General features: G+C 43.5%; 1 protein-coding gene across 5 annotated transcripts in view; it reads left to right on the forward strand.

Annotated features, from left to right (window-relative positions):
- HERC3 (HECT and RLD domain containing E3 ubiquitin protein ligase 3) overlaps positions 1-12,877 on the forward strand; it is a 164,582-nt gene that overhangs the window by 48,346 nt on the left and 103,359 nt on the right. For all 5 annotated transcript variants that reach the window (XM_030190680.1, XM_030190683.1, XM_030190684.1 and 2 more), the window contains exons 4-6: positions 2,183-2,259; positions 8,324-8,545; positions 12,743-12,834. In XM_030190680.1, the coding sequence (XP_030046540.1) occupies positions 2,183-2,259; positions 8,324-8,545; positions 12,743-12,834 (391 nt within the window). The remainder of the gene's footprint in view (positions 1-2,182; positions 2,260-8,323; positions 8,546-12,742; positions 12,835-12,877) is intronic.

Genomic DNA, 12,877 nt, shown 5'->3' on the forward strand with positions numbered 1-12,877 from the left:
TCTAGGCTAAATCCCACCTTTTTGAGGCTGCTTTTAACTCTTAATCTCCTAGTCACTTGTTCAGTACCCATGTTTTATTTAATTATTACTACAATAACTCCCTAATCCAGTGGTTCTCAATCTTTCTTCTGTTGTGATACACCTGCCAATGTTCATGTATGACACACTAAAATTCATAACTGAACAAAGTACGCTTAAAATATGTCATTGTTTAACTGCAAGTTTAGTACGAATTTGCCTATGCCATATCAAAAAACTGTATTCAACACATCAGTCCCAGATTTCTCACTTGTCATACAACAAAAAATATATATTCAAATTCCATTGTCACCTTAGTAACAGCAACACAAAAACCTGTATATATGCTATTCAGAAACTATGTAGCAAACACAACCTGTGGACAGCAGACCTGCAAAATGTTAATTTGGGGCTGGTGGCAGAAATATTATTATTGGGGTTTGTAGGGAAGCAGAAGTAGGGACCAATTACTTGGACTTCAAGAACTTGACTTTCAAGACTGCTGGTCTTCCCAGCTTGCAGTCAATGATGGTTTAAATGCTTTTTATGACGCACTTCCCACCTCTTGGGGACACACTGGTTAAGAACCACTGCCCTAATCCCTTATTTGTTCTGTTTGTCTTAAATAGACTGTAAGCTCTGTTGAGTACTGATTATCTTGTACATGTTTTGTGTACAGCACTGCATACGTCCTAGTAGCGCTATAGAAATGATTTAGTTGTAGTAGTAGCAGTTCGTTGCCTTTTTTCTACTTCCAGCTTTTTGAGACACATGTGAAGTTGAAACTCATCTTCATGGATATCTCCAAGGAGCAGGAACATATTCTCAAAAGTCACTCTTTGACCATAGGTCTTTCCTCCCCCTCGGAGGCTGAGAATACTGTATCCTTCCTATACACATATCTGTCTTCTCTCTCCCTCAAGAGGGGTTCCTGTACCAGTCAGCAAGGCAATGCTATGACACCAGGTGATCTTTCTTAATAAGAACTGTCAGTTGGACTAGCCCAGTGGGTAGATCATGCAGTACAGCAACATGTAGGAGGCCTGAATTCCACCTGTAGGCCTCTCTTTTCCCTGAACGAGAGGAAAAATACATTACATTACATGTTCTGCATGAGCCAGCAGTATTCTCTTACACTGGATTCTGGAAGGAGATGACACCTTTGGAGGAGTGGACAGAATGATGGTCTTCAGAGACTCAGCTGGGGGATGTAATAAGTAAGTACTGTGCTTTGGATAGTCCTAAGAGATCCTGGGTCCACTTCAGAAGCAGTGGGTGCAACAAAATAATACACAGAAACATGTTATTGTTGATCTAAAAGGAAAGATTGTACAAATGTACAGCACTTGGCACAGATTACAGTGCAGCTGTTAATGGGGTGTTAAGATTCAGGCCAAGAATGGAATCCCTCTGGGTGTGTCTCCCTCTAAACCTCTACTTCCCAACCTTTTGTTTGTATAGCATCTTTGATCTGAAGACACCTTTTTACAGGTAGGTATGATTTTCTTTCAACACCTGGGCCTCACGAGTCTGCTTCTCTGGCCTTTGATACTCAAATCAATGCTTCTCTAACATGTAAGAGTGATAAGCCAACAGCCCACAGACATCAAATTTAGGCTGATACCACCTTGATGGTGAGACCAAGGGCCAGAGCTGTGCTATTTTCTATAAACGTTTCTTTGTTCAACTTAGGTTATCTGAATTGTGGGTGGGTATTGAACAGCACTGTGCAATGCCAACAGGGTTCTTCCTATTTCTTTCAGCATGGCAGTGAACAGGGTTAGCCAGCGTTCAGGTACAGCAGAAACTTAGGAAACCTTTGTCTGCCCCATGACTTCATGGCAGTGCCCTATATACAGCTGTGTGTAGCAGGGTGTGGATCGTCTGTTTGTCACAGCCTTCTGGGATTCAGAAATAATGCATCTGAAGCCCTGTGGTAGGGAGAGGATGTCTGTCTGTGTACAGGGAGCCTTGATTAATGGAGGGAGGTGCTGATGGCTGTTTCCCCATTCTGTAGTCATTAGCGAGCTGGTGTTGGGATCATAGTTTATCAGGACAGAGTGGGTTTTAACAAAAAGACGGAGAAGTAAACAAACCTCATCTTACCCTTCCTCCTCCCCCCCCCCCAAAAAAAAAAAATCTAACAGACTTTTCCTGCTTTTAGGTTAATAAAGAAACTGAATCGTCAGAGAGTCCTCCAGGTTTCCTGTGGTAGCTGGCACACTTTGGCACTTGCAGAGGGTATGATAATATATATTAAGTACAAGCTGTGTAACTATCGATGGAGGTAATTTCACATTATTTATGAATCAGGGTATTATAGCTCTGACAGAGCCTGTAAGGAGATATCCAAAAGAGGATCATGAAAGACTTGGGTTTGGGTCACAGGGTTGTAAAAAATATAAGTTGGATGGTCAGGACTTTGGGGCGTTCAACATTTTTCTAAGCATAAAGATTATAAAGGATTTTAGCTGTTCAATAGATGAATCTTCTAAAATTAAAGTTGAATTGAGTTGATTGCAGCATGTATAATGCAAAATTGTGTTGAATTGAGGCCACACAAAATCTGTTGCCAAATCTATTTAATTATAGATGCCATTTAATGAATCTTCTAACTGTGCCTTTCCATGAATATCAGCTGACTTTGGGAACAAGCTCTGCTCTCCTTCTTTTGTCCTGCTCTGTGAGGAAACCCTGAGGCAGGGAGAGCAGAGCAGCTCTCTTGGGTGCTGCCTAAGGTGGAATTGACATGCTTGTGGTTTGTAGGGAGGATGGTTGAAAGTTTAGGAAAAGAGGAACATGGGAGGAATGCAGAGAAATTACCAAGCAAGGGATGTGAGGAGATGGTGTTTTATCAGGACGTCCTGTCCTTAGTGTTAATCGAGAGAAACTATCTGAGCTATAATGAAATTTGTGCCCGGAGCAGACGAGCATTTGCACTCCTGCTTTTCCCGGCCGATTCTGTGATCTGTAGTATTCTTTCTAGAGGGCAGGAAAAAGAGTGGCATGCTTGTGGTTTTCTATCTGCTGTCTGTCATTGACTTCATTTCAGTGATTTTCTGCCCCACTTTGGCCAACAGGGTGTCTTGCTGATTCCTACTTAGTCTGGAATTGCTTGTGACAAAGTTAACCAGCAGAGAAACGTAAACATGTTGGTTAAGGAACTTGGAAGGTTTAGGGCAATTGATGAATACTCCCAAGGAGGCTATCACAAAATGCTATGGGTGTTTAGAAAGTAGAGTGGTTTTTTTTTAATATAAATCTGAGAGAGTGGGAAGAATTTTCAGAAGCCACCTGGAGAAAAATTCTTGGATCCGGGGCCTATAGGCATGCTTATTTAGAGAGAGTGTATACAAAATACTGTTCTGCTGCTGCCTGACCCCAGCGAGATTCAGGTGAATTTTCCTGGGGACTTTGGGGGAATGTTGGAAAGGATACGCTGCAACAGGTACTTACAGGTATATATGGTGGACCTTTCTTAAGGTGATGCGGTTCTGGGTCTAAATGTGACCATCTCTGGGGGAAAAAGTGACTAAAGTCACCAGAAACACACACAAAAAAAGAGGTTTTAATGAATTCTGCAAGAGCAAACAATTTGTAATGCAACAGTCCAGACCTCATCCTTTTATGTGAAAAAAATAATAAAAAAAAGTTACAAAAGTTCAAACATGTAACCCTTGCGGGCAGCTTATGGACCCATAACATGAAAAATCAGCCATTCTCAATATTTCAGATCTGAGACTTCAGTCACCTTTTCCCAGAGACAGTCACAAATTGCAAGGTTGATAGGTAGGATGGTAGGACTAGGAGACAAATTAAGTAGTTTGTGGTGGGGTAAGAAGAGATCTATAAAACATATACTACTTTATTCTGTGATTGCTTTCCCTCCGGAATGCTTTTTGTATTTCACATATATTTTGCTTGTATCTTACCTAAAGAAGAAGATTCTGCCCTTAAAAGGGTATCAAAAATGTATTCAGTAAAAACAAAAAAAAGAATATCACCTTATCTTCCTTAGTGGTCTTTCTATTTTATTTCTATGTATTACCTTTTAAAGTGGGTTCACAGCATCCACAATACTTTCTCCTCTCTGATAGTCACTCCGTATTACTATTGTGACCCAGTCTGACCTTCTGCTGGTCAATGATTGGTGCATCTTGGTGTTTTCAGTTTGCAGCTACTTCGCATCAAGCTGCTATAATTTCCCATAGAAGAGAGAAGCTAATTTATAATGTAATAGAAAACCCAGATCCTTAAGCCCTGTCAGATGGGTGTCAAAATATTTCATCTTTAACTTTAAAACATTTCAGGAACATAAGACCTTTTAAGTTAATCTCTTACTATTCTGACCATAAGATTTCTGATGCAGTGTCCAAGTTCTGAAAAATGCTCACCCACAGGGGTGTCACCTTTACTGGGGGGCAGTTTCTCCAAATGGGTTATTTTTGTACATACCATGACAGTAATGAATCTCTCTTCTAAGCCAGGGTATGTGACGTGTGATCTCAGTCTCTGAAACTTACTGCTAAAGCTCACCATAGTACTTGCATGGTGCTAGAGATCTGCTTTCTGGCGGTCATAAGATGTAACATGTGTAGGCAACTTATCCAGGTGCTCTTGGAAATTCTTTTTGATCAAACCTGTGGCACCCAATGTTTCTGTATCTTTCTGCCACACTGCATTTGTGCACATAGATTTAACTGCTGGGATTTTTATACCAATAAGTAAAAGGTGTCGCTGGTGTATTCATTAAGTTGCAGTTTTATTCGTTAGATTATTAATCTTCTTTTACTGATAAATAGATTTTTAGGGATATGCCAGTTCTGAGAATCCCGAAAAATCTATTTATCAGTAGTAGATAAATAATCTAGGGGCCTTTTTAATAAGCTGCGTAAGCGTCTATGCGCACCTAACGCACTGCCAAAATGGAGTTGCTCAGCTACCGTGTGGCTCTTGCAGTAATTTAATTTTTGGCGTGCGTCTGAAAAATAATTTTTATTTTCGAATGCGCGTAGGTCATTACTTCCCAGTTACCATGTGAGACTTTACTGCTAGGTCAATGGCTGGCAGTAAGGTCTCAGACCCAAAATGGACGCACAGCGATTTTCATTTTGCCGCACGTCCATTTTCACCAAAAATATAAAAAAGCATTGTTTACAAGTGCGCTGAAAAATAATTCTGCACGCTCCCAAAACACTCTAATACACTACCGCAGGCCATTTTTCAGCACGCCTTTGTGAAAAGGCCCCCTAATGAATAAAACTGCAACTTAATAAACGAGTATACCAGTGACACCTTTTACTTATTGATAGATTTAACTGCTGGGATGTATACATGTGCTGAGGAGTGATCCTGCAGCATAAGGCCTAGTGGTTAGAGTGGTGGACTTTGGTCCTGGGGAACTGGGTTCGATTCCCGCTGCAGGCCCAGGCAGCTCCTTGTGACTCTGGGCAAGTCACTTAATCCTCCATTGCCCCAGGTACAAATAAGTACCTAAGTCGCATTGAGCCTGCCATGACTGGGGAAAGCGCGGGGTACAAATAAAAAAAAAAAAAAAAGAATTCTCCTATTTCTTGTGGGTTTATCTAACACTGCATTTGTGAGCAGCCTGTGTCAGGCTGCAGCTGCTTGGGAAAGACAGCTCACTGCTTGTGAGCCTTATTCTCAGTGCTGCACTGCCCTAATCGGACAGGAAAAACATTGGACTGTTCTGCTGGTTTCATGTTAAGCCCCTGACGCAGCCCTTGAGAGGGTGAAATATAGCCATTGGTGGTTAGAGAAAAGTTGTGTGCTGTTTTTATGTATCTGCGCTGAATAAAATTTTTGTTTTACTACGAGGGTCTGCTTTTCTTTCTGCTGTCTTTCCGCCACACTGCATTTCTTGGTATTTGAGGATCCTGAGTAATCGCTTGGGACAGACACTTCTATAATTAATGCCATTCTAGTGTCTTTCTATTTTACCACTATATCTTCTTTTCTGGCATCCAGTTTTAGATCAGGTGATTATAACCTTTTCATTTTTCATAATTCTCTTAAGGTCACAAATTGTGTTTTGTGGTATTCCAAGTGCTCTTATCACCTTCTGAGTACCCATCCACTTCCGCCTCCACCCCTACCTTTCCCTTGAGCTGTTATTGGAATTCTTTTCATATTATCTTTGTTCATACCCGACCCGAAGAAGGTTCTGCCCTCAGAAGCTTGTCAAAAAATGTATTAAGTTATGAAAATAAGGTGATGTATTTTATTTCGTTCTATTAATTATCCAAGAGGGGTAAGGGGCAGAGAATTTTGAGGGGAGGTGTTGGATAAATATATTTAACGGTTAGTAGGAGGGTTGAAGCAGGGCCCAAGCTAAATAAAGTTGGGGGGGGGGGCGGGGAAGGTGGATAGCGTGGAGGGGAGGGGAGCAGTGACATACCAAGGGCAGGACAGTGGGGCAGTCTGCCTCGTGTGCCGGCAGCAAGGGGGTGCACTGAGCAGTAGCGTGGCTGTCAGCTCTGCTGGACCCCCTGCCTCGGAACAGAAAGTTGATGTCAGAGGAGGCAGGGGACCAGCGGTGCCGACAGCCGGGCAACTGCTCAGCGCGCACCCTCTTGCTTGGAGAAAGGAGGGAAGTGCTCCACTCCGAGTGGCAACCAAAGTATGTATGCCACTGGAGAGGAGGCAGAGAAGGAAAGTCATTATTTTATTGGTTGAACTGGTATTATAATGTGCACAGTTTGGAATATGTGTTTTTTAGTTCAGGTTACAATGTTTTATAATATAAATGACTAATAAAATTAATGTTAGGAAGACCAAATGTTGTATATGTTTTCAAAAGGGAACACCAGCAATCTGTGCGGCTGAATTTAACTGCCATAATTTAATTTTGTGTTGGTGCTGAAAATCAGTTTACGTAAAAACATCCAGGTATCAGTTGTCTACCCAGGGCCGTGCCTAGGGTCTCTGGCGCCCCCCTGCAGCCTATCAGTTGGCGCCCCCCCCTGCAGACTATCAGTTGGCGGCGGCGCCCCCCCCCCCCCCCCCCAGGGAAAATGATCGCTCACCACTTGCCACACTGACAGGAATTGTCAGCAATATTCTTAGAAACAGATTGCTATACATTGCAAAATAAGATAGCAGATGTAAATTCTCAAAGTGGACATATTCCAAACACTAAAATGAAAATAAAATGATTTTTTTTCTACCTTTGTTGTCTGGTGACTTTCTTTTTCTGATCATGCTGGCCCAGTATCTGATTCTGCTGCTATCTGTCCTCTTAACGCCGTTTCCAGGGCTTCCTTTCCATTTATTTCTTTCCTTTCCTCCTTTCTTCTTCATTTCTGGTCCTCAGCTTTTGCCTATTTTCTTCATCCATGTGCAGTTTTTCTCCTCTCTTCCTTTTCCCTCATTTCATCTCCTTCATCTCTCTTCCCTCCCCTCTATGTCCAGCAATTTCTCCACTCTCCCTGAGCCCTGCCCTCCCAATCCATGCCCATCCATGCTCCTCTGTCCCCTGCCCCCTCCATTCATCCCTATCCAGCAATTCCCCTCTCTCCCTGAGCCCTGCCCCCTCCATTCATCCTTTTCCAGCAATTCCCCTCTCTCCCTTCCATGACCCCCCCTCGCATTCATGCTCCTCTCTCTCCCATGTCCCAGCCTGGCCTGCCCTCTTCCCCCCCCCCCCTTCGCATCCATGCCCCCCCCTTCGCATCCATGCTGTCGTTTCTCCCCTGCCCTCCCGCTCCCATTGTTCAACTGCCCACCCTCTTCTCTCCCCCCAACATCCCTTTTCTTTTTTTTTTTTCTTTTTAAATTTACCTCCGTGGTGGTTCTGGCAGCGCAGCGCAGCATCAGGGAAGGAGGCGGCGCTCCCGACGTCTGGCCTTCCCTTCGCTGTGTTCTGCCTTCTTCTGACGTCATCCTTGACGTCAGAAGAAGGCGGAACACAGCGAAGGGAAGGCTAGAGACGTCGGGAGCGCCGCCTCCTTCCCTGACGCTGCGCTGCCGGAACCGTCACCACGGAGGTAAATTTAAAAAGAAAAAAAAAGAAAAGGGATGTTGCGGGAGGGCGAGCGAGGTGAGCATGGTGCGGCGGCGCCCCCCAGAGGGAAGCGCCCCCCCTGCCATGCTTACCTCGCTTACCGGGTTAGCACGGCCCTGTGTCTACCAAATGTATAATGTTATTGTGCTCCTGAATCACACTAGCCTTTGCTTTTGAGTTGAAAAAGCATGTCTTGAGGTTTAGCCGAATTAATGATTACCTCGCTCATGTTCCATTGCCCCTTCTGGTTGTCTAGTATTGATGTCCTCTTATTTTCCACAGATGGACAGCTGTTCTCATGGGGTCAAAACAAGCATGGACAGCTGGGTCTGGGTAAAGGATTTAGCTCCCAGGCCAGCCCTCAGCGAGTGACATCACTGGAGGGGATCCCCCTGGCTCAGGTTGCTGCAGGAGGGGCGCACAGTTTTGTTCTGTCTCTATCAGGAGCCGTGTTCGGATGGGGCCGGAATAATGCAGGCCAGCTGGGACTCGGCGATGAAGAAGGTATGGAAACGTTTTTGTGGGGAAGATGGGCAGGCAGGTTTTGTTTCTCAGAGCTGAATTATCACACCCTGCTGAGTGGCATGGGGAAGGATAAAGCAGATATCTGCAAGGATTGGTAAGTCCAGGCGTGAAATGTTGATGTGCTCTTCACTTTAGAATAAAGGTGGGCAAACAAAAGCCCCCGAGCCACAAGAGGCTTCTCTTTCCACAGCAGTGAGATGGATCATAGTGCGCAATATGCAGCATGTTATTCTGTCAGGGCCGGTTCAAGGGTCTCTGATGCCCTGAGCAAACTTTTGGTTCAGCACACATGCCCTCTCTCAGGTTATACCCCCCCACCCCCCAATTGGTATGCTCTCACCTCTCTCTCTCAGGTCACCCTCCCCCATATACCTTTTAAAGGTGTTTTTTCTCCTTCCCAAGCACCAGCAGCATTTCACCTAATGCTACCTGCACCATCCCCGACATCTTCCCACTGCTGTGCTCCTGCGGAAACAGGAAGTTACATGAAAGGGGGAGGGGCAGGGTTTGGCAGAATGAAGATGCCAGGGCTGTCAGTTAACTGAGCTATGCAGCCATTCTCTTGCTTCTCCCCCCACACACACTTTATTTGTGTGTGTATGTATGTACCGGTATGTGTGTATGTATATGTGTATATATATATATATATATATATATATATATATTTTTTTTTTTTTTTTCCTGGCTATGTGTTCATGTTCTGAACTTCAGTTCATGAATTTGATGACGCAGACTCTGGTCCTTGAAAGCTCATGCCTCAATAAATTGGTTAGTCTATAAGGTAGCAAAATTGATAGAGACAGGTGGCACACCAGGCTAAAACAACTACCCTTCTTTTAAAGCCTTCCCTCTTGTTCTTGTGTCACCATGCAAAGGATAGGAATCTGAAACGCCGAGTTCTGTTCGACCCTTCTTAGAAATAGGCAAGTTATTTGCCTCAACTATTCAGTTATGTTTGAGACTTTCTGCACCAAATACAGGGTAGCTGTGAGCTTTGAATGGTGTATTGCTGATCTCGAGGATGACAGAAAAGGCAACTAAATCAGTTCATAAAGACCAGGAGAATCTGTGGCCTACAGATAACAAAATGGCCGACCACCATAACCTGCCCAGTCCCTCTATCAGCTCAGTATGGACAGCGGAAATCACAGCGGCAGTTGAAGCAGCCTTGGATAAAAAAAACTTGCACAAATATATGATCAAGCAGAAGAAGTCCACGAATGCTTAGATAGCATCTGTCTGGAATTAGATACTGGGCAGCAGAACACGTCGGAGCTGGAAGCCCGGACTAATACAATGGCGCAGGAACAAACAATTGAAGAAGAAGATTCTCGAGCTGGAACAATAGCTTGTTGATATTGACAATCGATCAAGCTGCAATTTGCGATCAGTCAGTTTACCAGAATCTATCATGGACAAAGACCTGCTTGAATTTTTGGAAACTTGATTCTCATTGTGGTTGAATCTTGGAGAGCAATTACTCAATTTTTTGTATAGAGCGGGTTTATCGATTAGGAACTTCATGCAATTAAATGTGGCCAGACGCTGACTCTACCAGAACAAGACAGTGCTCTGTTTCCAGGATTATTCTCAACATGTTCAACAATTGCACAGATCATTTGCATTGATCTGCACAACTTTATATAAGAAGCAAATTCTCTTTGTTTTACTTTATCCCATGAAGCTTTGAGTCACGTATAATGGCCGCACTCAACTATTTGAGCAAGTTGGTGATGCACAGGTTTTTCTTGCTACAGTGGAGCAGAATTCCTCCAAGACTTGAAATATGTCTATTCCTCTCTTCTGTGTACACCTGGAATGAGGCTTTGAATGCTAAGATGATGCCCAGCAATAATGCTGATTTTGGAAGGTATTCTATGGGAATCAGTATTAGAGTTATAGTTTTCTTCCTTCACTCTGCGATGCACTATTGACTACTTTGAGACTAAAGCCATGGATTAGATACTAAAAAAAACTCTTGGCTTCGTGGCTATCATACTATTAGGCGTGACTCTCTAACCCTGAGTATACATTTGATAGTGGCTATGTGGTGTACTTACTAGGAGATGGCTGAGATGTGTTGATTTACTGTACACCACTGGTGCCTGTTTGATGGAGGCTGTGTGCCCTTATTTACAGTAAAGGTCTGCCATCTCAATTGGATTCGCTGTGTTGTTTTTATGACTATACTTGCAAACATCTGTGTTAGACATTTCAGATTTTAGTCATCATTAAAACTGGAATTCCTCTATTTTTGCCTGCACTGCCTCCACTGCATGCAAATCTCTCATGAATATTCATTGTGGTTATACTGAAAACCTGACTGACTGGGGTGCCTCCTGGACCAGGTTTTCGAACCACTGTTCTAGGATGATTACGTTTAATCCTTGCTGGTTATTATAAGATATATATCTTGTTATATACTACTTCTAGCTCCTTAGAGTCATTTTGAAGGGTAAGGGGGATGGGGGGTGATATATACGTGGCAGGTCCCCTAATAGGGACATTCTGGGATGGTACTTTATAGATGGGTATTAAGTTTTTTTTATTTCCATTTTGCTCACACCTTTTTCAGTAGCTCAAGGTGAGTTACATTCAGGTACACTGGATATTTCTCTGTCCCAGGAGGGCTCACAATCTAAGTTTGTGCCTGAGGCAATGGAGGGTTAAGTGACTTGCCCAAGATCACAAGGAGCAGCAGTGGGATTTGAACAGGCCACCTCTGGATTGCAAGACAGGTGCTCTAACCACTAGGCCACTCCTCCACTCAACCACAACCACAAGTTGTTGTGGGGTTTTTTTTGTTTGTTTTTTTCTTAGGGATGGGTTTAGGGGCTGTGTTCCCTGTAAGCTGAGCAGGAGTCCTCCAAATGCATTGCTGCCAGTGGGGGATGGAGCTTCAATATTGTGTTTTTCAAACACTAGGGACAGGTCAAGTTCCCTGGAGTCCTGCAGAGGTTGCCTGTTCCCCTCACTATTGTGGGAATGGGTGAGGAAAGCTTGGGGTGTTGGAGGCTGGGACAACATCCCGAGGGATTTTCCTATTGGAAACATTTCATAAACCATTTAGGTATGGTGATTTATTTTATTTATATTTATTGCATTTGATATACTGTCAAAGTCCTGCACATAAGCGTCTACACGGTTTTCAATGTTGAAATAAAGCTGAAAGCCAAGAGAGAATAGAAGAGAATATGTGGTAGGTTTGGAGACGGTGGAACTGAGGGAAAGCTGAAGAGAACGAATGACTTTTTAAAGCTTGTTTAAAAGCTGAAAATGGTGGTTGGTTCATGAGATTGCAGGGCAGTTCGTTCCTAAGTTTAGGGCCCATATACCTGAAAGCAGAGTCGCAGGAGATATTGAGGTGGAGAAGGGAGGGTGGGGAGAGAGTAAGAAGATTGTCTGCAGAGCAGAGGTAATAGAGCAAGGTACAGGAAATAAGCAGGTTATTGAAGTAAGATTTTGCAATTAATTTGATAGCAGTGGATTGGACAAGTTGAAGACACATAAGGGAGTGAAGGGGTAGGCCAGCATACAGTGAGTTACAATAGTCAAGGTGTGTTATAACAAGAGAAAGTATAAGGGGGCGCAGAAGGGAAGCAGGAAGCAAGGGACGAACAGAGTGTTTATGATAGGAGTGCGAAGAATGAAGAATGTTATCTAGTTATCTATTTGGGGTTTGTAAGTGATATGACTATGAAAGGTGACACCCAGAATCTTTTACTGATTCCTTGAAGGAAGAGGGTGGCCATCCAATAACGGAGCTGGGTAGAAAATGTGGGAGGAAGGGAAAAGAATAGGTTCACATTTGGTAGAATTCAGGTAGAGGAGATTTGATTTGAGCCAGGAGGATTTGTAGTCCCTGATTTTACCCATTGAAACCAGTTCTGCAGGTCCCATCGTTAATTAGGATTTGCTTACCATGGCTTTTGAAGCAATTCATCCGAGATGGTGTACAGCATAGAGCATCAAGCTGGGGTTGTTAGAGATCCAGAACTGGCCTAAAATCTTCCTCCTGGAACTGGGAAACTTGGCGGGTCTGATAATGCCCTCTCAACATTTCATCCCCTGGGAATCTACTAACAGCAACCATATACATTGCCTCCCAGACTGTGTAGGGGATACCTGTTTTATCATCTAACTTTTATTAAATGCCTTGTGCTTGTTTCTGTGCAGATCGAGCATCTCCGTGCCATGTCAAACACTTGCGTAGTCAGAAGGCTGTGTATATTAGCTGTGGAGAAGAGCACACTGCAGTCCTGACAAAAGTAAGTGGAATTTAGCTTAGCCTCTCTCACCAGTACACACCCT

This window comes from Microcaecilia unicolor, chromosome 2, assembly GCF_901765095.1.
Source record: "Microcaecilia unicolor chromosome 2, aMicUni1.1, whole genome shotgun sequence".
NCBI lineage: Eukaryota > Metazoa > Chordata > Amphibia > Gymnophiona > Siphonopidae > Microcaecilia > Microcaecilia unicolor.